This window comes from Oncorhynchus keta, chromosome 10, assembly GCF_023373465.1.
Source record: "Oncorhynchus keta strain PuntledgeMale-10-30-2019 chromosome 10, Oket_V2, whole genome shotgun sequence".
Classification (NCBI taxonomy): Eukaryota; Metazoa; Chordata; class Actinopteri; order Salmoniformes; family Salmonidae; genus Oncorhynchus; species Oncorhynchus keta.
This window is the reverse complement of record NC_068430.1, coordinates 65141748-65168685: the sequence shown is the minus strand read 5'-3', so window position 1 is coordinate 65168685 and position 26938 is coordinate 65141748. Positions and strand designations below refer to the sequence as shown.

The following is a 26938-nucleotide window of genomic DNA, read 5'->3' as shown; positions in this document are numbered from 1 at the left end:
AGTAACTCAGTCAAAATAAGCTTTGAGGTCTTTGTGTGTGTGTGTGTGTGTGTGTGTGTGTGTGTGTGTGTGTGTGTGTGTGTGTGTGTGTGTGTGTGTGTGTGTGTGTGTGTGTGTGTGTGTGTGTGTGTGTGTGTGTGTGTGTGTGTGTCTTAGCTAGACCAGTGGTTCTGCTCGCCGGCAGAATTAAAGGGCCACTTGTTTCCAGGGCTGACTTAGAGAGAGCAGATGGAACCAGCTCTCCCATCTCTCTCTTCTCCATCTTTTCCCACATTGCTGCTGTAGCCCCATTCATTTTCTGCCAATTCATCTGACACCCACACACACAAACTCCTGTGGTAAACTTCTAGGTTGGACAATCGGCAGCGCTTAATGAGCTCAGTCCAGATGTCTCTCCAGGCAACAGCGCATGAGTGGTTAATTAATCAAGTGTGCTCTCACTCTCTCACACACACACACACACACACACACACACACACACACACACACACACACACACACACACACACACACACACACACACCTCAACACTACAACATCCTCTCTCAGAGTTAGAAGGGCTTTACATCAGATTATCCTCCCTTATGAGTTGTTCATCCTCGGCTAAAGGACCTAAATCGCCTCTTGTTTTTTATTCAGGCAGTGGCGGGACAGCTGCTCGCCAGAGAGGACCCATCCCTGACTTCACAGTTCACACCTCGTAGAGTAGGAGACGGTGGCTCAGCTCTTTCCCGTCCCGTCATTGGCCTGCAGGCCTCAGTCGAGGTCATGTGAAGTCTGCAGTCGGTCAATGTGATAATGAGATTTCTGTGGTGAGATATTAAGCGGCAGTATGCAGCTTTCAGAGCCTCAGCCCCTCACAACAGCCTTCAGAAGACACTTACCAGACCCCTGATGAATCGCCAGGGTTACTGCACATACGACAAGTGCTGATGTGAGTGAGTCTGCCTTCGATGCTGCTGCAGTGTGTATGCAGACCAATGCTCGCTTAGAAGCGATGCAGTACACTGCACTGCACTCATACAGGGATATGTCTCTTTTGTATGCAGTGCCACAGGGTAGGATTAATGGTGTTTCTGTGTGACCTACAGTAACACCACACCCACAGCTCCCTCTGACTAGACAACCCTCAATAGACAAACCCCACAGCTCCCTCTGACTAGACAACGCCTAATAGACAAACCCCACAGCTCCCTCTGACTAGACAACGCCTAATAGACAAACCCCACAGCTCCCTCTGACTAGACAACACTCAATAGACAAACCCCACAGCTCCCTCTGACTAGACAACACTCAATAGACAAACCCCACAGCTCCCTCTGACTAGACAACCCTCAATAGACAAACCCCACAGCTCCCTCTGACTAGACAACGCCTAATAGACAAACCCCACAGCTCCCTCTGACTAGACAACCCTCAATAGACAAACCCCACAGCTCCCTCTGACTAGACAACGCCTAATAGACAAACCCCACAGCTCCCTCTGACTAGACAACCCCTAATAGACAAACCCCACAGCTCCCTCTGACTAGACAACGCCTAATAGACAAACCCCACAGCTCCCTCTGACTAGACAACCCCTAATAGACAAACCCCACAGCTCCCTCTGACTAGACAACCCTCAATAGACAAACCCCACAGCTCCCTCTGACTAGACAACGCCTAATAGACAAACCCCACAGCTCCCTCTGACTAGACAACCCTCAATAGACAAACCCCACAGCTCCCTCTGACTAGACAACGCCTAATAGACAAACCCCACAGCTCCCTCTGACTAGACAACCCTCAATAGACAAACCCCACAGCTCCCTCTGACTAGACAACGCCTAATAGACAAACCCCACAGCTCCCTCTGACTAGACAACCCTCAATAGACAAACCCCACAGCTCCCTCTGACTAGACAACCCTCAATAGACAAACCCCACAGCTCCCTCTGACTAGACAACGCCTAATAGACAAACCCCACAGCTCCCTCTGACTAGACAACCCTCAATAGACAAACCCCACAGCTCCCTCTGACTAGACAACGCCTAATAGACAAACCCCACAGCTCCCTCTGACTAGACAACCCTCAATAGACAAACCCCACAGCTCCCTCTGACTAGACAACGCCTAATAGACAAACCCCACAGCTCCCTCTGACTAGACAACGCCTAATAGACAAACCCCACAGCTCCCTCTGACTAGACAACACTCAATAGACAAACCCCACAGCTCCCTCTGACTAGACAACCCCTAATAGACAAACCCCACAGCTCCCTCTGACTAGACAACCACGAATAGACAAACCCCACAGCTCCCTCTGACTAGACAACCACGAATAGACAAACCCCACAGCTCCCTCTGACTAGACAACCACTAATAGACAAACCCCACAGCTCCCTCTGACTAGACAACCACTAATAGACAAACCCCACAGCTCCCTCTGAATAGACAACCCCTAATAGACAAACCCCACAGCTCCCTCTGACTAGACAACCACGAATAGACAAACTCCACAGCTCCCTCTGACTAGACAACCACTAATAGACAAACCCCACAGCTCCCTCTGACTAGACAACCACTAATAGACAAACCCCACAGCTCCCTCTGACTAGACAACCACTAATAGACAAACCCCACAGCTCCCTCTGACTAGACAACCACTAATAGACAAACCCCACAGCTCCCTCTGACTAGACAACCCCTAATAGACAAACCCCACAGCTCCCTCTGACTAGACAACCCCTAATAGACAAACCCCACAGCTCCCTCTGACTAGACAACCACGAATAGACAAACCCCACAGCTCCCTCTGACTAGACAACCACGAATAGACAAACCCCACAGCTCCCTCTGACTAGACAACCACGAATAGACAAACCCCACAGCTCCCTCTGACTAGACAACCCCTAATAGACAAACCCCACAGCTCCCTCTGACTAGACAACCACGAATAGACAAACTCCACAGCTCCCTCTGACTAGACAACCACTAATAGACAAACTCCACAGCTCCACTTAGATAGGGCCAGCGACACACACACACTCACACAAATAGTGTTTTCTCTACCTTCTGTCCGGATGGTGAAGGGAGAGTCCCCAAGCCTCTTGGCTGAGAACTGGCCCCCCAGGGAGGTCATTAGAAAACACAGGCTGAAGAAGCCGATCCCCACCACAAATATCCTGGATGGAGGGGTTGGAGGGAAGACAAGAGAGAGAGGAGAGAGAACGCATGGACGAGAAGAGGGAGGAGAAGGAGAGAGAGTGGGAGAGAAGTGATGAAAGAGTGCGGGAGGGAGGAACGTGAAAGATTGTTGACGAGAAGAGAGAAGTATGAAGAGATAGGACGAAGGGAGGAAGAGAAGAAAGGAACAGTCAGAAAGCAGATCAAGGACAGCAGCACAGTAAAGATCATACATTAGGAAACACAGGCAATTAGACCGACCCAGCTGAGGAAATTAAAGTCAAAACGTCAGGGAACATTTTAGTTCCCGTCTCCATCCCCCCTAACTGGCACCCCCATCCAGGCATCCTCAGGTTCCCCAATTAGGTACAAGCATCTCCTTCCAAAATACCGATAATTGATGTATTGTGTCACGCACACCAGAGATAAAGAGGAGGCTTCCTCCTTCATTCCCCACAGGGCTAAAGGAACGATGCCAGCTGGCTGGCACATTCTGTAATGGACTATAACAGTGAGTAGGGGAGGAGAGGAGTATACGTTGCCCACGCCTCATTCTACCTAGGACAACAGCCTCTACCCACCACTACTTTAAAATGTGCATGTCTACACAGTCAGAAACAGTATGCCTCTACACTTATGCATTCTCGGAGCAAGTGCATTGAACCGTTATACTACGTACAGTAGCAAATGATGCAGTGCTAGCCACATACTGTATGCCTTTGTTACCGTGGAAGCAGTGGAAAGCTAGAACTCACAATAGCGAGACAAACGATTGAATAATTCATGCTGTAGCTTGACTCTGAAGCGGAGCGAGTGGAGTTTGCTAGAACGCTGGATTCCGTGAAAGTTTTGACACTCCATGAACAGTAAACAGCATTGTCATGTGAGTTCAGATTTAACATACTGGGATAATTGCAAGATATTGAATGTAGAGCGATGCTGTCAGGAGTGATAAAGAACGGGGGTGGGGGGGAGTGGGGGGCTCAGTCCGGCTTTCAAATTACTCTTGAAAGCTGTGATTGTGGAACGTGAAAGGTACAATTTTGAAATGGAGTATTGCATAATCAGTTGTCGTCTTGTCATATCAGTCACTGCATCCCTTTAGAGAGCTATTTATAACTTGTCGGAGTTGTCCAGATCAACCAGCCCATGTCAGCTAATGTATTTTAGCCCATAGATTTGTTTGTCATGTTCGAGTCACTCAAATATCTTATGACTACACATTAGACATGGCAAGACATATAGAAAGTGAGCGTTAAAAATGACACATTATCTCTTCGCCCCGTGAACAAAATGTGTAGAATTGCAGAAAATAAGCTTTAAAACCTGCTAAATGTTCTCTCCGCCAACAAGAGGGGTAACAGTTTGTGTCATGAACAGTGCTTGTGCATATACAAACAGACGTGGTGTGCACCCACAGGGGGCTCGGGATGTTCCCCAATGGTGGAAGGGGGAGGGGGGTGAGCGAAAAGGTTTTAGGAACCCCTGATTTAGACAGAGCATAATGACAGAATAAGCAGCTGAGGTAGGGAAACCATACAAATATCAGCCTAGAACAAACAGCATGGAGACATTCATTATTGACTGTAGATATTTCTTTTTCCCCGGGAAATGGAACATTGTGAAATATTGAAATATTACATCCATCTGCTCCAGCATACTGTGTGAGTACGTCTGGATGATTCAATTGCTGTCTGGGGGAGCGGAGAGACGAATCCTGTAACAGATTTGAATCCTGTAACATATTTTTTTATCTGGCGAGGGGGGGGGGGGGTGGAGGAAGGTTGGATTACAGCGGGGTGTATCTTGGATTATCGTCCAGTAGCCATAACTGGGATTGGGATTATTTACCTGGCTATGACCATCTGGTCACAAAGCTATTTGAGAAAGTCATATTGTGGGGTCCTAGTACTGTGGAATGACTTCCTTTTCTGTTCCCTTTCCTTTGGGCCACTGACCATAGGCAGGTACAGTAGTTAACAGTGGTGGAGGCTGAGGGGAGAACGGCTCATAATAATGAGTAGCGGAACCAATGGAATGGCAGCAAGCAGCTAGAAACCATGGAAACAATGTGTTTGATGTATTTGATACCAAATCACTCCGACCATGCTGCTTCTACCAATCCATGTCGTTCAGGTCTGTGAATAAACTAAGGGAAATAAGGGGACAAGGACAGCAATGTAATACTATGGGGACGCAGTCAAACTCAGAGGGAACAGGAGCTGATTAAATGGAAAAAGCAAAGGGCTCAAGTCAACTTCTCTTTCAAATCCCTCATTTCCCAAACTTCTCCCTGTGACCTTTGGGCTTCTTTGGGCTCTATAATCCTGAACACGGCCATATGGAGTGTGTGTGTGTGTGTGTGTGTGTGTGTGTGTGTGTGTGTGTGTGTGTGTGTGTGTGTGTGTGTGTGTGTGTGTGTGTGTGTGTGTGTGTGTGTGTGTGTGTGTGTGTGTGTGTGTGTGTGTTTGTGTGTGTGTGTGTGTGTGTGTGTGTGTGTGTGTGTGTGTAATGTGTGTAATGTGTGTATGCATAAGTATGCTTTGCCATGGGCACGTGTACGTTGTCCCTAATGCTTCTGCATGGTGATGCAGTGTTCTTTTCAATGATGTGTGCTTCGGAGTGCATGTCTGTCAAAGCACTGCGCCCCAGTCCCGTCTCAGGGCGATCGATTCCATCTTTTCTCCCTTATTGTTAATCCCTATTTCAAAGCCTCTCCATGAGGGTGATAGAGGACCTGAGGGTGATAGAGGACCTGAGGGTATAGAGGGCCTGGGGTGATAGAGGACCTGAGGGTGATAGAGGACCTGAGGGTGATAGAGGGCCTGAGGGTATAGAGGGCCTGGGGTATAGAGGGCCTGGGGTATAGAGGACCTGAGGGTGATAGAGGACCTGAGGGTGATAGAGGACCTGAGGGTGATAGAGGACCTGAGGGTGATAGAGGACCTGAGGGTGATAGAGGACCTGAGGGTGGTAGAGGACCTGAGGGTGGTAGAGGGCCTGAGGGTGATAGAGGGCCCGAGGGTGATAGAGGGCCTGAGGGTGATAGAGGACCTGAGGGTGATAGAGGACCTGAGGGTGATAGAGGACCTGAGGGTATAGAGGGCCTGGGGTGATAGAGGACCTGAGGGTGGTAGAGGGCCTGAGGGTGATAGAGGACCTGAGGGTGATAGAGGACCTGAGGGTGATAGAGGACCTGAGGGTATAGAGGGCCTGGGGTGATAGAGGACCTGAGGGTGATAGAGGACCTGAGGGTGATAGAGGACCTGAGGGTGATAGAGGACCTGAGGGTGGTAGAGGACCTGAGGGTGGTAGAGGACCTGAGGGTGATAGAGGGCCCGAGGGTGATAGAGGGCCTGAGGGTGATAGAGGACCTGAGGGTGATAGAGGACCTGAGGGTGATAGAGGACCTGAGGGTATAGAGGGCCTGGGGTGATAGAGGACCTGAGGGTGGTAGAGGGCCTGAGGGTGATAGAGGACCTGAGGGTGATAGAGGACCTGAGGGTGATAGAGGACCTGAGGGTATAGAGGGCCTGGGGTGATAGAGGACCTGAGGGTGATAGAGGACCTGAGGGTGATAGAGGACCTGAGGGTAGTAGAGGGCCTGAGGGTGATAGAGGACCTGAGGGTGATAGAGGACCTGAGGGTGATAGAGGACCTGAGGGTATAGAGGGCCTGTGGTGATAGAGGACCTGAGGGTGATAGAGGACCTGAGGGTGATAGAGATGTGATAATAAAGGAGGATTAGACACAGAGCCTGCCGGACTCCTCTCTAATTAAAACGCTTAAAGTAAATGCTTGGGTCGGGTAATTGGATCAGACGCACAGATCCGCTATCTCCTAATTGGCTTGCCGCACGTACCTACGCTTATCAGATCTCGCCCCCAGGTTGAATGAAGTGAACCGGCGGTTGGGTTGTTTGGTGCTCAGCAGACTGTTTTCGAATAATTTGGTAGGCAGTTTTTTTCTGCAGTCTTCCGCTTACGCTCATTGTTACTGATGTTAATGGGACAATTAGGATTGCCCTCTGTATAATGATTTTTTAAATGATTTGTTTTGAATGTAGGCTAGTTCACAGAGGCAGACCAATTCTGACATTTTTTACCACTAATTGGTCTTTTGAGGGTAGTTGATTTTTTTCCCTAGTTTACATTCCCTCTTCTGTTCGTATTTTCCATATAAGCAATGGCTTTACTTACTTTTGTTATTACCCTAATACAGTTTAGAAACCAAACCTTGCGAAGGTATGGTGTGGCTATTATTAAGCTTTAGCTACTGCAGGCCTATGTGATGAAGGCAGTGCGCCACGGCGCTCCAACTGACTATGACGGTTGAACTTGAGGTGAGGAAGACTGTTTCAGGCCTACCAGAGTTACTCCTATAATCTAACAATATAATGATTATCTTTATACAAAAAAATATATTTTTAAAATCTTTGTCTATACATGTATTTTTTAAATGACATTTTATTTATATATATATATATATATACACAGTGCCTTGCGAAAGTATTCGGCCCCCTTGAACTTTGTGACCTTTTGCCACATTTCAGGCTTCAAACATAAAGATATAAAACTGTATTTTTATGTGAAGAATCAACAACAAGTGGGACACAATCATGAAGTGGAACGACATTTATTGGATATTTCAAACTTTTTTAACAAATCAAAAACTGAAAAATTGGGCGTGCAAAATTATTCAGCCCCTTTACTTTCAGTGCAGCAAACTCTCTCCAGAAGTTCAGTGAGGATCTCTGAATGATCCAATGTTGACCTAAATGACTAATGATGATAAATACAATCCACCTGTGTGTAATCAAGTCTCCGTATAAATGCACCTGCACTGTGATAGTCTCAGAGGTCCGTTAAAAGCGCAGAGAGCATCATGAAGAACTAGGAACACACCAGGTAGGTCCGAGATACTGTTGTGAAGAAGTTTAAAGCCGGATTTGGATACAAAAAGATTTCCCAAGCTTTAAACATCCCAAGGAGCACTGTGCAAGCGATAATATTGAAATGGAAGGAGTATCAGACCACTGCAAATCTACCAAGACCTGGCTGTCCCTCTAAACTTTCAGCTCATACAAGGAGAAGACTGATCAGAGATGCAGCTAAGAGGCCCATGATCACTCTGGATGAACTGCAAAGATCTGCAGCTGAGGTGGGAGACTCTGTCCATAGGACAACAATCAGTCGTATATTGCACAAATCTGGCCTTTATGGAAGAGTGGCAAGAAGAAAGCCATTTCTTAAAGATATCCATAAAAAGTGTTGTTTAAAGTTTGCCACAAGCCACCTGGGAGACACACCAAACATGTGGAAGAAGGTGCTCTGGTCAGATGAAACCAAAATTGAACTTTTTGGCAACAATGCAAAACGTTATGTTTGGCGTAAAAGCAACACAGCTCATCACCCTGAACACACCATCCCCACTGTCAAACATGGTGGTGGCAGCATCATGGTTTGGGCCTGCTTTTCTTCAGCAGGGACATGGAAGATGGTTAAAATTGATGGGAAGATGGATGGAGCCAAATACAGGACCATTCTGGAAGAAAACCTGATGGAGTCTGCAAAAGACCTGAGACTGGGACGGAGATTTGTCTTCCAACAAGACAATGATCCAAAACATAAAGCAAAATCTACAATGGAATGGTTCAAAAATAAACATATCCAGGTGTTAGAATGGCCAAGTCAAAGTCCAGACCTGAATCCAATCGAGAATCTGTGGAAAGAACTGAAAACTGCTGTTCACAAATGCTCTCCATCCAACCTCACTGAGCTCGAGCTGTTTTGCAAGGAGGAATGGGAAAAAATGTCAGTCTCTCGATGTGCAAAACTGATAGAGACATACCCCAAGCGACTTACAGCTGTAATCGCAGCAAAAGGTGGTGCTACAAAGTATATATATTAACTTAAGGGGGCTGAATAATTTTGCACGCCCAATTTTTCAGTTTTTGATTTGTTAAAAAAGTTTGAAATATCCAATAAATGTCGTTCCACTTCATGATTGTGTCCCACTTGTTGTTGATTCACAAAAAAATTAAGTTTTATATCTTTATGTTTGAAGCCTGAAATGTGGCAAAAGGTCGCAAAGTTCAAGGGGGCCGAATACTTTCGCAAGGCACTGTATATATATTAATCCAAACTGTGCAGTGGCCAATTGAGGAATGGAAAGAGACATCTGTTAAAAAACACTAAAAAGTTTAACGACATTCGGAGATTGTCAAGCCAAGCCTTCGATACTGAGTAGGGAGGGATGTGCTTTCTGTTTGTCTAGATTGACAGTCTATTTAGTGTGGTGTTGAAGTGATATTGAAGTGCCCAAAGTCAATATACGTTGTTTCATTGGTTGTGTGTTGCATTGACACAAAACCCTGTTGGTGGAAAATTTGTTGCATATATTTTATATAATTAGAAATATAGCATCAAAATGTTGAAAATGTGATTGCCTGCAGTCGGCTCTGATCGTAGTGTAATCTAAATGCAGCCTGATTGAACCTGAAATCTGCACACTAGGATTTGAGGTCAAAGCCTTTGAACCAGAGAAAATGATAAGGGTTTATAAAAATTTAAAAAAACATTTTTACAGAATGGAGAATTTATATCAATGTTAACCCCTTGGGGGACAGGCCGAGACAACGGAGAAAATCCGGATGCACTACAGAAGGATGGCAGACCGTGACAGACTGACTTGTTACTCCAATGGTTAACGTGTATAAAATACCCCCTTCATATCTACAGTACAGTGCCTTCAGAAAGTACAAGTGCCTTCAGACTTATTCCACATTTTCTTGTGTTACAGCTTGAATTCAAAATTGATTCAATATCATCTGTTCACCCATCTACACACAATACTCCATAATGACAAAGTGCAAAACATATTTTTAGACATTTTTGCTAATTTGTGCAAATTAAATACAGAAATGGCTCATTTACATAAGTATTCACACCCCTCAGTCAATACTTTGTAGAAGCATCTTTGGCAGCGATTACAGCTGTGAGTCTTTATGGGTAAGTCTCTAAGAGCTTTCTACACCTGGATTTTGCAACATATTGCCCATTATTTATTTTTTTGATTCTTCAAGCTCTGCCAAATTGGTTGTTGATCATTTCTAAACAACTATTTTCAGGTTTTGCCATAGATTTGAAGTAGTTTTAAGTCTAAACTGTAACTCGGTCACTCAGGAACCTACTTTTTAAGCATTTCATTATAGATTTGGCCTTGTGTTTTAGGTTATTGTCCTGTTGAAAAAATGTATTAATCTCCCAGTGCGTGGAAAGCAGACTGAAGCAGGTTTTCCTTTAGGATTTGACCTGTGCTTAACTCCATTCCGTTTATTTTTTATTCTGAGAAACGCCCCAGTCCTTAACCACTACAAGCATACACATAACATGATGCAGCCACCACTCTGCTTGAAAATATGGAGAGTGGTACTCAGTCATGTCAATTGCATTGACAAATGTTATGCATACAGCATACTTCAGTGCCCCGTTGTAAACAGGATGCATTATTTTCACTGAGTTAAGGTTAGTATTGTGGAGTAACTACAATGTTGTTGATCTGTCCTCAGTTTTCTCCGATCACAGCCATAAACTCTAACCGTTTTAAAGTCACCATTGGCCTCATGGTGAAATCCCTGAACGGTGTATTTCCTCTCTCCGGCAACTGAGTTAGTTAGGACAGACGCTTGTATCTTTGTAGTGGTGGACTAGGTGTATCGAAAAACAGGACTCGATTTTGACATTATGGGCTATTGTGTGCAGGTCCTGGTCAAAAGTAGTCCACTATATAGGGAATATGGTGCCATTTGGGAATATGGTGCCATGCTAATGAAGCAAACCAAGCGATAAGCATTTTATTACCGCTCGTTAGCTCGCTAGGTTGATAATGCGCTTTACGTGTTTCCTGTTGACATACGGATACAGTTGTGAACACGGGAATGTAATCTCTAATTTAATCTCGTTTCTCTGTTAGAGGAGGGAAAAAAACAGCTGGTGTTGTCGGGAGACTCCGTCAACAGATTACCAAACACACTCACGCGCATGCAGGATGGTGGATGAAAACACCGATGCAGGCACACGTACTGCTGCCAATTTATCCGTTTATTGCAATATAATTATGGTCAGGGATTAAGTGTAGCCTATAGACATGCTGGTGATTCAATACATTAATTATCGTCATTGATTAGGTTAAATGACAAATAACCTTTAAGTTAAATAACAATACATTGGGCTTTTAAAAAGAAATGTGCTATTCCATGACAATATATTCATTTGTAACACACGTGCCGGGTGTAATAAATGAATACCAAAGCCTAGAGTGGAAATATTAGGCTACACATTCTTTGTCTCTTACCTGAAAGGTTTGAACGTCACAAGCCATCTTCTAACCATTATTTTACCGTCGATGTTGCCAGTAATCATTTCCCAAAACACGCAACCAAACAAGCGACCCCCGACATCGTTAACCTCGCAACCTGGGCCTCAACTAGGTGCTGAAACTGCTGCACGCCGCCTGCGTTTTAGGGATTCAACGTTTTAGGGGTTCAACTCCGAGAAAATAGTCAGATGTAAGATTTTATCCATAAGTTTTCGTTCAATTGAATCCGCGAACAGTATCTTAAACCAGAGTTCTGACTTCTTGAAATCTGAGCGAAGTCTGTGTTTTTAATCCTACGATTTAGATTGCATTATGTCACTTTGCAAAATCTCGATTTTAGTCGCTGCAGATTGTCCGGGTAACTGGAACGATATGGTCTGTCGCGTATTAGAGCAGCATTCCTCAAAGCAGATGTGGAAGAAAATTTAGACCGAATCAGTGCAACTTGGTCTCCAAAATCCCTGTTCCCAATATGTACACTCAGAGAACGAAGTCTATTGGGTGCCTTTCCTCTCTGAAGAAAGCAATGAACTAATGCGCCTAGGAGCGTTTATCCTCCCGTATCCTTTGAGGGCTTTACTCAACCTCCTTTCCACGCTAGTGCTTTTTGGCGTCTGGTTCGGGAGGGTTGAGAAATTTAGGTGCGTTTGATAGTTAGGGTGCTACCTTAAGCACACGATTCGTTATAGCGCCATCTACGGTTTTTGTTCAAGACACCTTGTGCCACCAGTGACATTTATATCAATTAAAGTTTTGCTGACTTAGATAATTATTGTGCAAAAATAGCCAATTTCGTTACCATGCCTCCCTTGCATTGGTAATTTTATAATATTGCATATTGTAAAACTATTTGTCCGGTAGCTCTTTCAAACAAATATTTGTGTAAACTACTCATATTCCAATATCTCTTCAAATAAATGCCACGCTGATAGCACATCCAGAGGAGATGTTCACCCTCCGTTATAGCTGTCGCTGTCTATTTCAGGACCATGGACAGCGACCAAACTCTACGTCGATTCGGATGCAACAGTGACACCCAGCGGTCACTTGAACGGCGAACATAGATTCACTTCATAATAACGACATTCCCTTATATTATACTGCAATGTTGCTTCATTGGTATAGTGTTTATATATGCATCCAGAATACACTGAGTTGTCCTCTATTAAGGTAAGAAGTTAGTGGTTTGATTAACTATAAACTTGTAAACGGACACTGAATTTGTGGCATTTCATCTAGGGAAGATACAGTAAATCTTTGAGCTGCTCAAACCGCTGAACGTGAAACTATCATCAGAATTGAATCTGACACACAATAAGCTATAAGACTACTCTGCTCATTCCCTGTGGGCCCGGAATGGGCCGAGGTATAAAAAAACAACACCAAAAGGGAGAGAAAATCATATTCAGACACATCACAAGTCCCTTCACACTTTCCAGCTCTCTGAATCACTGGTGCAGTGGAGCAGAAATCAGCACAGAGCGAGTCAGTGAGAGCAGATCTGTAGGGGCCCAAATGCAGATGACAGAAAATAGAAATCTCCAGCCCAGTCATGCATGAGAGAGAGACACTGATGTGTCATTTTGACTGACAGGCAGCGCATTGGCCCTCCAAATTCAGGTACATGATCACTGGTTCAGGGACTCGGTCTTGGTCTATCCTCAGTCTGTTGTGGAAAAAAACACTATTGTGAATTAGGGATACCTGTTATGATGATTTTACACTCTCTACCGAAATGCACAGGAAGGTAATATAACTGTCCATATTGGGGGGCATACTCCTGTGGCGGACCATGTGTTGCTTCCAGCCTGTCACAAATGGATGACAAAATATAATTAGACTATATCCTTTCCATGTCCCCTGCAACTACTTGTGGATGTTTGCACACACACACACACACACACACACACACACACACACACACACACACACACACACACACACACACACACACACACACACACACACACACACACACACACACACACACACACACACACACCATGAACGAGAAAAGAGATCAATGCAGTCTAAAGATCATTCTGTCACAGACATACTCATTTGCTCTGCAGTGGCGCGGGGCTTCACTCCTCACAGTGGGCGCAAATAACCCTTAACACCATTGGCGGTTTACTGAGGCACGTAGTGTTATGGCTAAACCTGCTCCGTGTACAGTTCTGCACCATAGTGGATCCAACCCAATGTTCAGTACCTGCTATCATTCTGGTACTCAACACACAATGACAACCATCATTATACCTGCAGACTGTGCAAGAGTGTATAAATCCCTGGTCCTTGTCAGAGTGTTATGCTTGAGGGATGTATAACATTGAAATCAGCATAACTGGTGTCATCCATATACCATACCGATACACTGTAACAGTAGACAGAGACAGGAGGGAGTATGGTGCCAGCATCAGTAACAGAAAATAAGCCATTTTGAACTTTTTTTTTAAAGCTAGAGAAATTACCAGGAGCCTCATTTATCTAAAAAAAAATATTAGATTTATACTTGAACTTAGTCGTAAGATAATTTCCGACAGTGTGCTTACGTTGGATTCATAAAAGACACTTGCTTACGCAGGTTTTAAGAAGCCCATTTGTCATTTACGCACCTGTGATCTATACATCTCAAATGACCTTAAAATTGACGGCACCTGCCCTTCAGCAGTCCGACGGTCTTACAGCCGACCTTGTTCTACCGTGCGCCAAATTGTAGCGCATTTCCTCTGCTGTTCTGCGACCACCTAGTCGTTGTGTTACATTCTTTTGCACGGTTAATGGGCTATTATACATGTTTTTTTTAATAACTCACCGAGAAGCCACCCGCCTCCACTCTCACCAGCTTCTAGACGCAGGCCTACTCTGATGTGGCACAGAATGAACGAGTGGTGCGTAGACCCTGGCCACTTGGAGCATACATTGAGTAGTCGCATACAGGCATCACAGCTGATCTGAACATTCAATGAATGGAAATGATTCCTGTTAACATATACATGTTTAATATACATGTTCATCTACAGACGGTGCGCGTAAGGCAATATGTGTGCAGTTAACTGCACTTATGACCGCTGGGAAATTAAATGAGCGGACAAACTCGGCTTTCTCGCGCGTCTGTTCGTCGGCTGAAAATGGGAAACTAATGTATCTCGTGGACAATACGTGTGGAATCACCTCGATCACCTGTGGCAGGATGCGGCTCAATGATGGCTGTGATATACCCACGTACAAATCTAACAGAACATTTCCTGGGAGACAATAGCGATTTACAAGCCATGGATCATCATGCGCAAAAAGTCATTCCGGTCTTTGAAAACTCTCTCCCTTCCATAGTCACAGTTTTCAATGTCTTCCAATAACGCAAGAACAGCCATGGTTACTTTTTTCTAATTTGACATACTATTTATAGAACATCCATCCTGTTTTTAATTCAAAACACCTAGCGTCTGGCAATTACTTCCTCACACCTTTAATGGATAATTCTTAACAAATTGTTCATAAAGCTGCCGCAAAGTTCACAACAGGCTTGGAAGTAGAGTGGGAGAACAAGTATTTGATACACTGCCGATTTTGCAGGTTTTCCTACTTACAAAGCATGTAGAGGTCTGTCATTTTTGATCATAGGTACACTTCAACTGTGGGAGACGGAATCTAAAACAAAAATCCAGAAAATCACATTGTATGATTTTTAAGTAATTAATTAGCATTTTATTGCATGACATAAGTATTTGATACATCAGAAAAGCAGAACTTAATATTTGGTACAGAAACCTTAGTTTGCAATTACAGAGATCATACGTTTCCTGTAGTTCTTGACCAGGTTTGCACACACTGCAGCAGGGATTTTGGCACACTCCTCCATACAGACCTTCTCCAGATCATTCAGGTTTCGGGGCTGTCGCTGGGCAACACGGACTTTCAGCTCCCTCCAAAGATTTTCTATTGGGTTCAGGTCTGGAGACTGGCTAGGCAACTCCAGGACCTTGAGATGCTTCTTATGGAGCCACTCCTTAGTTGCCCTGGCTGTGTGTTTTGGGTCGTTGTCATGCTGGAAGACCCAGCCACGACCCATCTTCAATGCCCTTACTGAGGGAAGGAGGTTGTTGGCCAAGATCTCGCGATACATGGCCCCATCCATCCTCCCCTCAATACGGTGCAGTCGTCCTGTCCCCTTTGCAGAAAAGTATCCCCAAAGAATGATGTTTCCACCTCCATGCTTCACGGTTGGGATGGTGTCCTTGGGGTTGAACTCGTCCTTCTTCTTCCTCCAAACACGGCGAGTGGAGTTTAGACCAAAGAGCTCTATTTTTGTCTCATCAGACCACATGACCGTCTCCCATTCCTCCTCTGGATCATCCAGAAGGTCATTGGCAAACTTCAGATGGGCCTGGAGATGCGCTGGCTTGAGCAGGGGGACCTTGCGTGCGCTGCAGGATTTTAATCCATGACGGCGTAGTGTGTTACTAATGGTTTTCTTTGAGACTGTGGTCCCAGCTCTCTTCAGGTCATTGACCAGGTCCTGCCGTGTAGTTCTGGGCTGATCCCTCACCTTCCTCATGATCATTGATGCCCCACGAGGTGAGATCTTGTATGGAGCCCCAGACCGAGGGGGATTGACCGTCATCTTGAACTTCTTCCATTTTCTAATAATTGTGCCAACAGTTGTTGCCTTCTCACCAAGCTGCTTGCCTATTGTCCTGTAGCCCATCCCAGCCTTGTGCAGGTCTACAATTGTATTCCGGATGTCCTTACACAGCTCTCTGGTCTTGGCCATTGTGGAGAGGTTGGAGTCTGTTTGATTGAGTGTGTGGACAGGTGCCTTTTATACAGGTAATGAGTTCAATCAGGTGCAGTTAATACAGGTATTGAGTGGAGAACAGGAGGGATTCTTCAAGAAAAACTAACAGGTCTGTGAGAGCTGAAATTCTTACTGGTTGGTAGGTGATCAAATACTTATGTCATGCAATAAAATGCTAATTAATTACTTAAAAATCATACAATGTGATTTTCTGGATTTTTGTTTTAGATTCCGTCTCCCACAGTTGAAGTGTACCTATGATCAAAAATGACAGACCTCTACATGCTTTGTAAGTAGGAAAACCTGCAAAATCGGCAGTGTATCAAATACTTGTTCTCCCCACTGTATTTGTGTCCCAAACTGCAATAACCCTACATAACCAGCAGGAAAATCACTCATGTCAAGTCTAGACTTTGCATAGAGTTAAGATCATTTCACGTCAAAGGTTTTATAGGTTTTATAAATAACTACTTATTTTCTACGTAAGTCATACTTAAGATCAAAATTGAGGCCCCTGATTTCTGACGACACAAGTCGTCTGTGTTCTATTACCAAGGGAAACAAAGCCTATGAAATAATATTTGTCTGGTGGTGGATGGTAAATCACTAACTTGCAGATGGCTAGATTGTAGGCTTCTGGACAGGGCTGATAACCCTGTGTTGAAAAGGAGAAGCTGTTTGTGTGGTGAAAAGGGAGAGCAAATTGATTTGTGTCAAAGGCTTCCTCGCTTCTCGTTTGGTTTGAACAAAGAGCAAGAACACAGGCCATGCAGAACGTCATTTTAAATCCGTTGTTTTGCCAGCCAAAGTTGACAGTTGAGGTAAGGTCGATGTTGTTGGCTGGGGATACTCTGTTTTGAATCGTGCACAGTGATCACATACTCTACTGCCAATGTTACAGATCTAATTTAATTCACAATGGCACCTTGAGGAACTCTTCAGCTAGGAATGTGCTTTCTTTTTCCGTGGTATGTTAGTCCTGTAAATAGAAACCATACAGGAGAGTGGAGTTATGAGAAGCAGATTGTAATCTAATCTAGTGTAGCATTTGTAGACAGAGTACACACATGATTCATATGTCCATGTTTGGCTTGGGATCTAGCTAGTTGACACACAGAGAACTTCAAGTAAGCTTTGATTCTGGGCTCAATGCCAAGCCAAACCTAAACTCAGCCCAGCTATGGAATCCTCACTATTGTGAATTAGTGAGACCTGTTATGATTTTAACCGCACTAATTTGAACAGAGGATGAAAGCAATATTATTATTATATATATATGTTTTTTTTTTAAATGTAACTAGGTAAGTCAGTTAAGAACAAGTTCTTATTTACAATGACAGCTTAGGAACAATGGGTTAACTGCCTTGTTCAGGGGCAGAACAATATATTTATACTTTGTCAGCTCAGAAGATTTGATCTAGCAACCTTTTAGTTAGTGGCCCAACGCCCTAACCACTAGGCTACCTGTCTAGCAGGTGAGCACTGTTACCCATCCAGTACTTTGTGATGCAGTAAAGGTTACATAGAAGGAGCAAAAGGAAGCCTATTTAAATGATCAGTTTCATTTCCCTCGTCCTCCCTCTTCTCCTTGATCCCCTAATAAAGACTGGCTAATTGGGTGTCTGGGAGTCGAGATAAACAAACAAAAACAATTCATTAAGACTGAACTGTAATTGAAAAAAAGTAGCTAATGAATAATCGTTAATCATTCTGGCTGCGTCTTAAATGACATCTTATTCCCTATACAGTGCACTATTTTGACTAGGACCCATAGGGCTCTGGTCAGAAGTAGTGCACTAAAGAGTGAACAGGGTGCTATTTGGGATGCAAACTCTGTTTCCCTCCTATCTGACCATTCTATCGTTTCTCATTCCAACAGCTTTTTGTTCCAATTAGCAATCTTTTTCCTTGGACTAACGGATGTAAAAAAAAGGGGGAGCGATACAGACAAATGGAGGGATGAAGAGAATCGATGGAGAAGTGAAGAAGAGACGTGTAGAGAGCAGACGTAACAATAACGGACATTGATCTATTTGTAATGAATGAGGGAAATCAGTGGGAAAGGGGAATACCTAGTCAGTTGTATCAAATGAATGCATTCAACTGAAATGTGTCTTCCACATTTAACCCGGTGTCTTGGAGGTTTGATTGTGTGTGTGTGTGTGTGTGTGTGTGTGTGTGTGTGTGTGTGTGTGTATACATGAGCATTCAGGAGGTGTTCTCAATCACAGGTGTAATAAAATTGCTAATATGTCCCTCTCATCTCTACCCAAATCATTTGGGTTCCCGGATCCTTTACCTTTATTTATTGGCAATCCAAGATGGTGTAGCAGTCGGAAGTGTGTTTGTCTTGTCCCGTCTTGTCCCATGACCTTACCTCAACTAGTTTCTTTGTTTTTTTCCCGTATATATATCTTAATCTCACTTAGTCTCACTTTCCATCTACAAACTGAATATACTTTCCTGCAACCCGCCATACAACACTCCTTCCGGGGCCTCCAACTGCTTTTAAATGCTAGTAAAATTAAATGCATGCTCTTCAACCGATTGCTGCCCGAACCCGCCCACACCCGCCCACCCGAATTGCATCGCTACTCTGGAAACTACAAATACCTTGGTGTCTGGTTAGACTACACTCTCCTTCTAGACTCACATTAAGCATCTCCAATCCAAAATTAAATCTAGAATCAGCTTCCTATTTCGCAACAAAGCCTCCTTCACTCATGCTGCCAAACATACCCTCGTAAAACTGACAGACCTCTACATGCTACCTATCCTACCTATCTTTGACTTCAGCGGTGTCATTTACAAAATAGCCTCCAACACTCTACTCAACAAATTGGATGTAGTCTATCACAGTGCCATCCGTTTTGTCACCAAAGCCCCATATACTACCCACCCCGACCTGTATGCTCTCGTTGGCTGGCCCTCGCTACATATTCGTCACCAAACCCACTGGCTCCAGGTCATCTAAAAGTCTTTGCTAGGTAAAGCCCCCCGCCTTATGTGAGCTCACTGGTCACCATAGCAACACCCACCCGTAGCACCCGCACCAGCCACCAATTGTGCAAGTTCTCCCACTTAAAAAGATCACAATGTGATCTTCTGGATTTTTTTTCTTCTCGTTTTGTCTGTCATAGTTGTAGTGTGGGGATCGGCAGCTAATGGGGATCCATAATAAATACAAATACAAATCTCAATCTCAGTTTTATACAAAGGAGTAGCCTACTGCTACAATGACACACACATACACACACAGTAACGGTCGTCGTATGAAGAAGGTGAGGACCAAGATGCAGCGTGGTAAGTGTTCATCATTATTTTAATAAACTGAACACTAAATACAACAAGGAACAAAAGAAACAACCGAAACAGCTCCGTCAGGTGCAAAACACACGAAATACAGAAAATACCTACCCACAAAACCCTTGTCAGCAAGAGCTGACAAGCTACCTAAGTATGGTTCTCAATCAGAGACAACGACAGACAGCTGTCCCTGATTGAGAACCATACCCGGCCAAAAACAAAGAAATACAAATACATAGAAAAAAGAACACAGAATGCCCACCCTAGTCACACCCTGACCTAACCAAAATAGAGAATAAAAAGCCTGTCTATGTCCAGGGCGTGACCACACACACACACACACACACACACACACACACACACACACACACACACACACACACACACACACACACACACACACACACACACACACACACACACACACACACACACACACACACACACACACACACACACACACACTGGTCCCAGTATGGCAGAATTCAGCTCTCTCAGTGGCTGAGTAGTATGTTGTATGAGTGACAGTCACTCTCAGGTGTCCTGTCGTCTCAATGATGTGTCTGACACAGATTGCAGGGAAAGACAGGATGACACCTATACATCTCCTCTAACCAACCAAAGCTAATTTCCTCTGTAATTCAGATTTCACTCCGCAGGTGAGGGTTGGAATAATACAAAGGCTGGGATATGACACTGAGGTAGGCCTGTTTCAACACCTCCTAACTGTGATTGTAACATGAGTGTGATGATTGCCCACCTCTCTAACTACAGCACACACACCATTGACACCAGTGGCGGTCGGTGCCGTTTAAGATGAGGGAGGACAACTTTTTTTTCATGAGCATGGCCTTATTTCTATTACAGCATATTGGATGACTGTCATTCATATTCCATTCACCCAGTTCAATGTAACATTGATACGCTTAGGCTACTACATGATACTCAAATGTTCCCTATACCCATCATGAGGTTGCTACAACCTAGCCTGTGAATGAAAGTTTACAACGTAGGTGCACACAGGTCGAGAATATTTTTAGGTGACAGACAGTGACACATTCAATACCGCCTTGCGCACCCTTGCCTGCATCTAGCTGATCTTGGGTGTAATCATTAGTCCAACAGTTGCAAACAAGATAACCTATTGGACAAATTCAGGTATACTACTGTTCAAAAGTTTGGGGTCACTTATAAATGTCCTTATTTTTTAAAGAAAAGCAATTTTTTGTCCATTAAAATAACATAAAATTGATCAGAAATACAGTGTAGACATTATTCAATTTGTAAATGACTATTGTAGATGAAAATGGCAAGTTGTTTAATGGAATATCTACATAGGCGTACAGAGGCCCATTATCATCAAACATCCCTCCTGTGTTCTAATGGCACGTTGTGTTAGCTAATCCAAGTTTATCGTTTTAAAAGGCTAATTGATCATTAGAAAATTATGTTAGAACAGCTGAAAACTGTGGTTCTGATTAAAGAAGCAATGAAGCTGGTCTTCTTTAGACTAGTTGAGTACCTGGAGCATGATGTCACGACTTCCGCCAAAGTCGGTTCCTGTCCTTGTTCAGGCGGCGTTCGGCGGTCGACGTCACCGGTCTTCTAGCCATCGCCGATCCACCTTTCATTTTCCATTTGTTTTGTCTTGGTTTCCCACACACCTGGTTTACCTTTCCTCATTACTTGTCATGTATTTAACTCTCTGTCCCCCCATGTCTTTGTGTGAAATTGTTTGTTGCTTGTGCACATTTCTGACTGGTGCACGACGGGTTTTGTGCCCATATTTTGTATTTCTGGATGCCGTTGGTTTTGATAATTAAACTTCTCCTGTTATTACCCAGTTCTGCTCTCCTGCAGTGGAGAGTGGTAGAGACACTCTTAATGATCGGCAATGAAAAACCAACTGACATTTACTCCTGAGGTGCTGACTTGCTGCACCCTCGACAACTACTGTGATTATTATTATTTGACCATGCTGGTCATTTATGAACATTTGAACATCTTGGCCATGTTCTGTTATAATCTCCACCTGGCACAGCCAGAAGAGGACTGGCCACCCCTCATAGCCTGGTTCCTCTCTAGGTTTCTTCCTAGGTTTTGGCCTTTCTAGGGAGTTTTTCCTAGCCACCGTGTTTCTACACCTGCATTGCTTGCTGTTTGGGGTTTTAGGCTGGGTGTCTGTACAGCACTTCGAGATATCAGCTAATGTAAGAAGGGCTCTATAAATACATTTGATTTGATTAGTAACATTGTTGCAACGCTTTGACAAACAAACCAACACACCATCAGGTGTAGCAGACAGACAGCAATGCAACTATAAGCCTGAAGTCAACAGCTAAGAACTCTTTATTTGCCTGTGGTTCAACACAGAACAAGGTTCACAACACATGACCTTTGATGTCAACATCTCAGAGCAGATACTGAAGAAGACAAGGACATTCCACTAAACTGTATAGCTCTTTTAACAAACAGAGTGGGTCTTCCAAAGTGAAAGTAAACTCTGCTTGCCCTTCCAGAGGAGCGAGGCAAGTGTGAAAATGGCTTGCAAATTCTCTCTCCCCATTGAGAATTTATCCTGTCCTGTGTGCTGTGACATCTTCAGAGATCCTGTTGTCATGTCGTGTAGCCACAGCTTCTGTAAAGCCTGTCTGCAGAAATTCTGGGAAAAGAGCGGATCCCAAGAGTGTCCAGTCTGCAGGAGAAGATCCTCAAGGTCTGGAGCCTCCTAATAACCCGTCTCTAAAGAACCTGTGTGAGGCCTTCTTAAAGGAAAGGAGTCAGAGATCTTCAGCAGGGTCTGAGGTGCTCTGCAGTCTGCATGGTGAGAAACACAAGCTCTTCTGTCTGAAGGATGAACACGCTATCTGTTTGGTGTGTCGTGATTCAAGGAATCACAAAGGTCATAACTGCATCCGCATAGATGAAGATGCAGAAGATCATAAGGTAAGCAGCATGTGGTCATTGTAAAAATCTGCCCAACATTTAGATATTTGGAACTGTGAATTTCTTAAACTATGGATTTAGGGCGCTATTCAATCTGTGTCGCTGAAGCGTTACAGATCGCGCAATATAAATGTAAAGGTTATTTAAGAGTGTCTGCTAACACCTTTAAATTTCAATCACGGTGTAAAGCTAAACTTCCTCGATACGGAATGAATAGTCCTTCTGTCTATATTCCCGTTTAATTCCCACCGAAAGTGGGAATTAATATTCCCCAAAATGTGCAACCCTGGCAGGAACTATGGAATTTCCATTCCAAATGTTCCCACTCACTCTTTAACAACTACATTACTTCCCCTCGAGCCAGGGCTAATGCTAGAGGATTTTTTTGTTTATTTGTTTTGTGGGCTGAGAGGAGGTGGCTTTTCATATCAAATCAAATTGTATTTATCACATGCTCCAAATACAACCGTTGTAGACCTTACCATTAAATTATTACTTACAAACCCTTACCCAACAATGCAGTTTAAAAATATATATAATAAAAATAATTAAATATTTTAAAAAAGTAACACAATAAAACACAACTATGGTGTTGAACGCTGAGGTGTAGTCAGCAAACAGCATTCTCACGCAGGTGTTTCTTTTGTCCAGGTGGGAAAGGGCAGTGTGGAGTGCAAGAGAGATTGCGTCATCTATGGTTCTGTATGCAAATTGCAGTGGGTCTAGGGTTTCTGGGATTATGGTGTTGATGTGAGCCATGTCCAGTCATTCAAACACTTCATGGCTACAGACGTGAGTGCTATGAGGCTGTCGTCATTTAGGCAGGTTACCTTGGCATTCTTGGGTACAGCGACTATGGTGGTCTGCTTGAAACACGTTAGATATTACAGACTTGTTCAGGGAGAGGTTGAAAATGTCAGTGAAGACACTTGATAGTTGGTCAGGGTATGCTCTGTGTATGGATCCTGGTAATCCGCCTGGCCCTGTGGCCTTGTGAATGTTGAATTGTTTAAAGGTCTTACTCTACGGAGAGTGTGATCACACAGTCACCTGGAACAGCTGGTGCGCTCATGCATGGTTCAGTGTTGTTTGCCTCGAAGCGAGCATAGAAGGAAAAGCTTAATGCCTTCTAACACATAATACTTTATTTGTAACTATCAAAGTAATACAAATACATCCTTTCAGTCAATAGTCAATCATGAGTACAATATAAAATACAGTGTTTCCTTCTAGTAATCTGTAATAACAATTAATCTTGTGCTAACGGCAGTTCACCAACACACAGTATTGGCATGAAACACCTTTAGTAAAGACAGACATGCATAACTAGATATGTAGCTTTTAAGTAAAACTCCCTAAGAATACTCACAAGCAGTAGAGGCTGGTGGGAGGAGCTATAATGGGACAGGCTAATTTGTAATGGTTGGAACGGAATAAATGGAATGGACTTCATTCGTTTTATGCCATTCCAGCCATTAAATTGAGCTTGTCCTCCTATAGCTCCTCCCACCAGCCTCTACTGCTCACAAGTCTAGCAGATCTTCATTATCCAAAAGAAGAAGAAGAATGCTCTCTGTTATCCTATCCCCTTCTCTTTTTTAAATTTATTTTACCCCCTTTTTGTGGTATCCAATTGTTAGTAGCTATTATCTTGTCTCATCGCTAAAACTCCCGTACGGGCTCGGGAGAGACGAAGATTGAAAGTCATGCGTCCTCCGATACACAACCCAACCAAGCAGCACTGCTTCTTAACACTGCGCGCATCCAACCCGGAAGCCAGCCGCAACAATGTGTCGGAGGAAACACAGTGCACCTGGCAACCTTGGTTAGCGTGCTCTGCTCCTGGCCCGCCACAGGAGTCGCTGGTGCGCGATGAGACAAGGATATCCCTACCGGCCAAACCCTCCCTAACCCGGACGACGCTAGGCCAATTGTGCGTCACCCCATGGACCTCCCGGTCTCTGCCGGTTACGACAGGGCCTGGGCGCAAACCCAGAGTCTCTGGTGGCACAGCTGGCGCTGCAGTACAGCGCCCTTAACCACTGCGCCACCCGGGAGGCCCCTTATCCCCTTTTCTAATCTGATTGGGCCGCCACTTATGGAAAAACCCTTCGGTGCAAGCCAAACTCATGACTATTTTCAAAGTGATTGATTGTGAATATAACACTAACCACACTCCATTGTCTCCACTAAATTTAAAGTAATTGAATGTGGATATGACACCAACCAAACATCCATTGACTTCACACATTTTAAAACAATGGACTGTGGTTCTAACATGTCAGAACAGCTTCACCAGCTTCACCAGTTCCTACGAGATGAAGAGGCGGCCAGGATAGCTGCCCTGAAAAAGGAAGAGGTGGAAAAGAGTTGGAAGGTGAAGAAGAGGATTGAGGAGATGGTCAAAGATATGACCTCTTTCAGACACTATCACAGCCATAGTGGACAAACTGAGAGCTGACGACATCTCGTTCTTACAGGTAAAGTTTTTTTTACACTAAACTTTAAAAACGAAACATTTTGCGTTACAGGTGTATGGTAAAATTGCATTATATCATCATATATGATCATACATCATTTTACATTCATTTTGTTAAAAACGTAGACTGTTTTTTCATTCCTCTGCAGACCTACCAGGCCACAGTGAAAAGGTAAGTGATCTCCCTCCTGTGACTGTCTCTCTCTTCTCTGGGGGTTCTGAACCCTACCCCACAGCAGCACTAATGTTCTTACAGAGCCCAGTGCACACTGCCGGCTCCACAGCTAGTCTCAGGAGCGCTGATAGACGTGGCCAGACACTTGGGCAATCTGTCGTACAATGTCTAGGAGAAGATGCAGGGGATTGTTCAATACTGTGAGTCATTTCTTACAGAACAAATACATTTATGATCTCTGATAAGATTGTGGGTCTGATTTTATGTTAAATATTTCAAATGGTCCCGTATGGCTCAGTTGGTAGAGCACAGCACTTGCAATGCTAGGATTAGGGATTTGATTCCCTGGACCACCCATATGTACATGCATGCTTGACTAAGTTGCTTTGGATAAAAGTGTCTGCTAAATGACATATTAAAACCTTGTCGTCTCTGTTCAACTCCTGTGATTCTGGACCCCAACACTGGCCATCCCTGTCTTATCCTGTCTGAGGATCTGACCCGTGTGAGAGTTGGTGATAGAACACTGCAGCTTCCTGACAACCCAGAGAGGTTTGGCTATGTATGCATTAGGGGTTCTGGGGGTTTCAACTCAGCGACAAACAGCTGGGATGTGGAGGTTGGGGACAGTAACTTTTGGTTTCTAGGTGTGGCCCCCGACTTTGTCAGTAATCATGATATATGGGATGACATCTGGGGTGTTTTGCATACTTGTGGTGTATACCTGGTAATGTCCCCAAATGAGTTTGACGGTAAGCCTGGTCTCAAAGTGGTTCAGGACCCCCGGAGGATCAGAGTGCAGCTGGAGAGCTGACGTTCTCGGACCCTGATAATAACACACACCTACTTACACTGCCACTAGTTTTCACTGAGCCACTCATTCCAGTATTGCGTACATATGAAAGCAAGCTAAAGATCCTACCAGTGAAGGCCTCTGTAACAGTGGCACAGCACAGTTAAAGTTGACACCACCTCGGCCTGTAATTATATACAGTATAATATACCACAATCTCCATCTGTTGAAAAATATTGCTTCAAGGAATCTTTAATAAAACCATGGATCTTCAAATGGTATGTTTTTCGACATTTCCAAAACTGTTTTTATGAACACACACACACACACACACACACACACACACACACACACACACACACACACACACACACACACACACACACACACACACACACACACACACACACACACACACACACACACACACACACACACACACACACTGCTGCATTAGACAAGATACAGCGCTGGTGCAGTCAGTGTCTTGACTGGAGGGCTGAGGGGAGAAGGAACCAGAGGTGCCACACAGGCCCCAGGATGAGACTGTGACTGATGGGTCCGCAGGCCCACAGCGTAACAGAGGGTCAGAAGGGAAACACATAGAGGGCAAGTCCCCTTGGAAAGACCAAATCTATCTAATACACAATGTGATCTAAAGACATACACAGAAAAAAACGAACTAACTAACTGACCTTCACACTCTCCCACAGATACATACGCAGACAGCCCTTTTCCAACAGTGGTCGTGCACACAAATCTCAAATCCAATCTTCCTCTGAAACTGCTCATTCATTGTAGTCCAACAGTGGGGCAGCCAGGCAGCCTGAGGCTCTAGTGGAGAAGGAGGAGTGGCATCATCAGGTGGACAACCTCTCGCATCCCACTGTTTATTC

At 44.2% G+C, this 26938-nt stretch overlaps 1 protein-coding gene and 1 pseudogene across 2 annotated transcripts in view; one reads left to right on the top strand and one right to left on the bottom strand.

Annotated features, from left to right (window-relative positions):
- LOC118389394 (alpha-1,6-mannosylglycoprotein 6-beta-N-acetylglucosaminyltransferase B-like) overlaps positions 1-12148 on the bottom strand; it is a 182246-nt gene extending 170098 nt beyond the window's left edge. The window contains exons 1-2 of one of the 2 annotated variants that reach the window (XM_052527616.1): positions 11522-12148; positions 3053-3165 (exon numbers count right to left, since the gene is read on the bottom strand). In XM_052527616.1, the coding sequence (XP_052383576.1) occupies positions 3053-3165; positions 11522-11589 (181 nt within the window). In that variant the 5' untranslated portion in view covers positions 11590-12148. The remainder of the gene's footprint in view (positions 1-3052; positions 3166-11521) is intronic. The other variant, XM_052527617.1, reaches the window with a different exon arrangement.
- A 10041-nt stretch (positions 12149-22189) lies between these two features.
- LOC118389393 (E3 ubiquitin-protein ligase TRIM35-like) lies at positions 22190-26063 on the top strand (annotated as a pseudogene).
- The last annotated feature ends 875 nt before the right edge of the window (positions 26064-26938 follow it).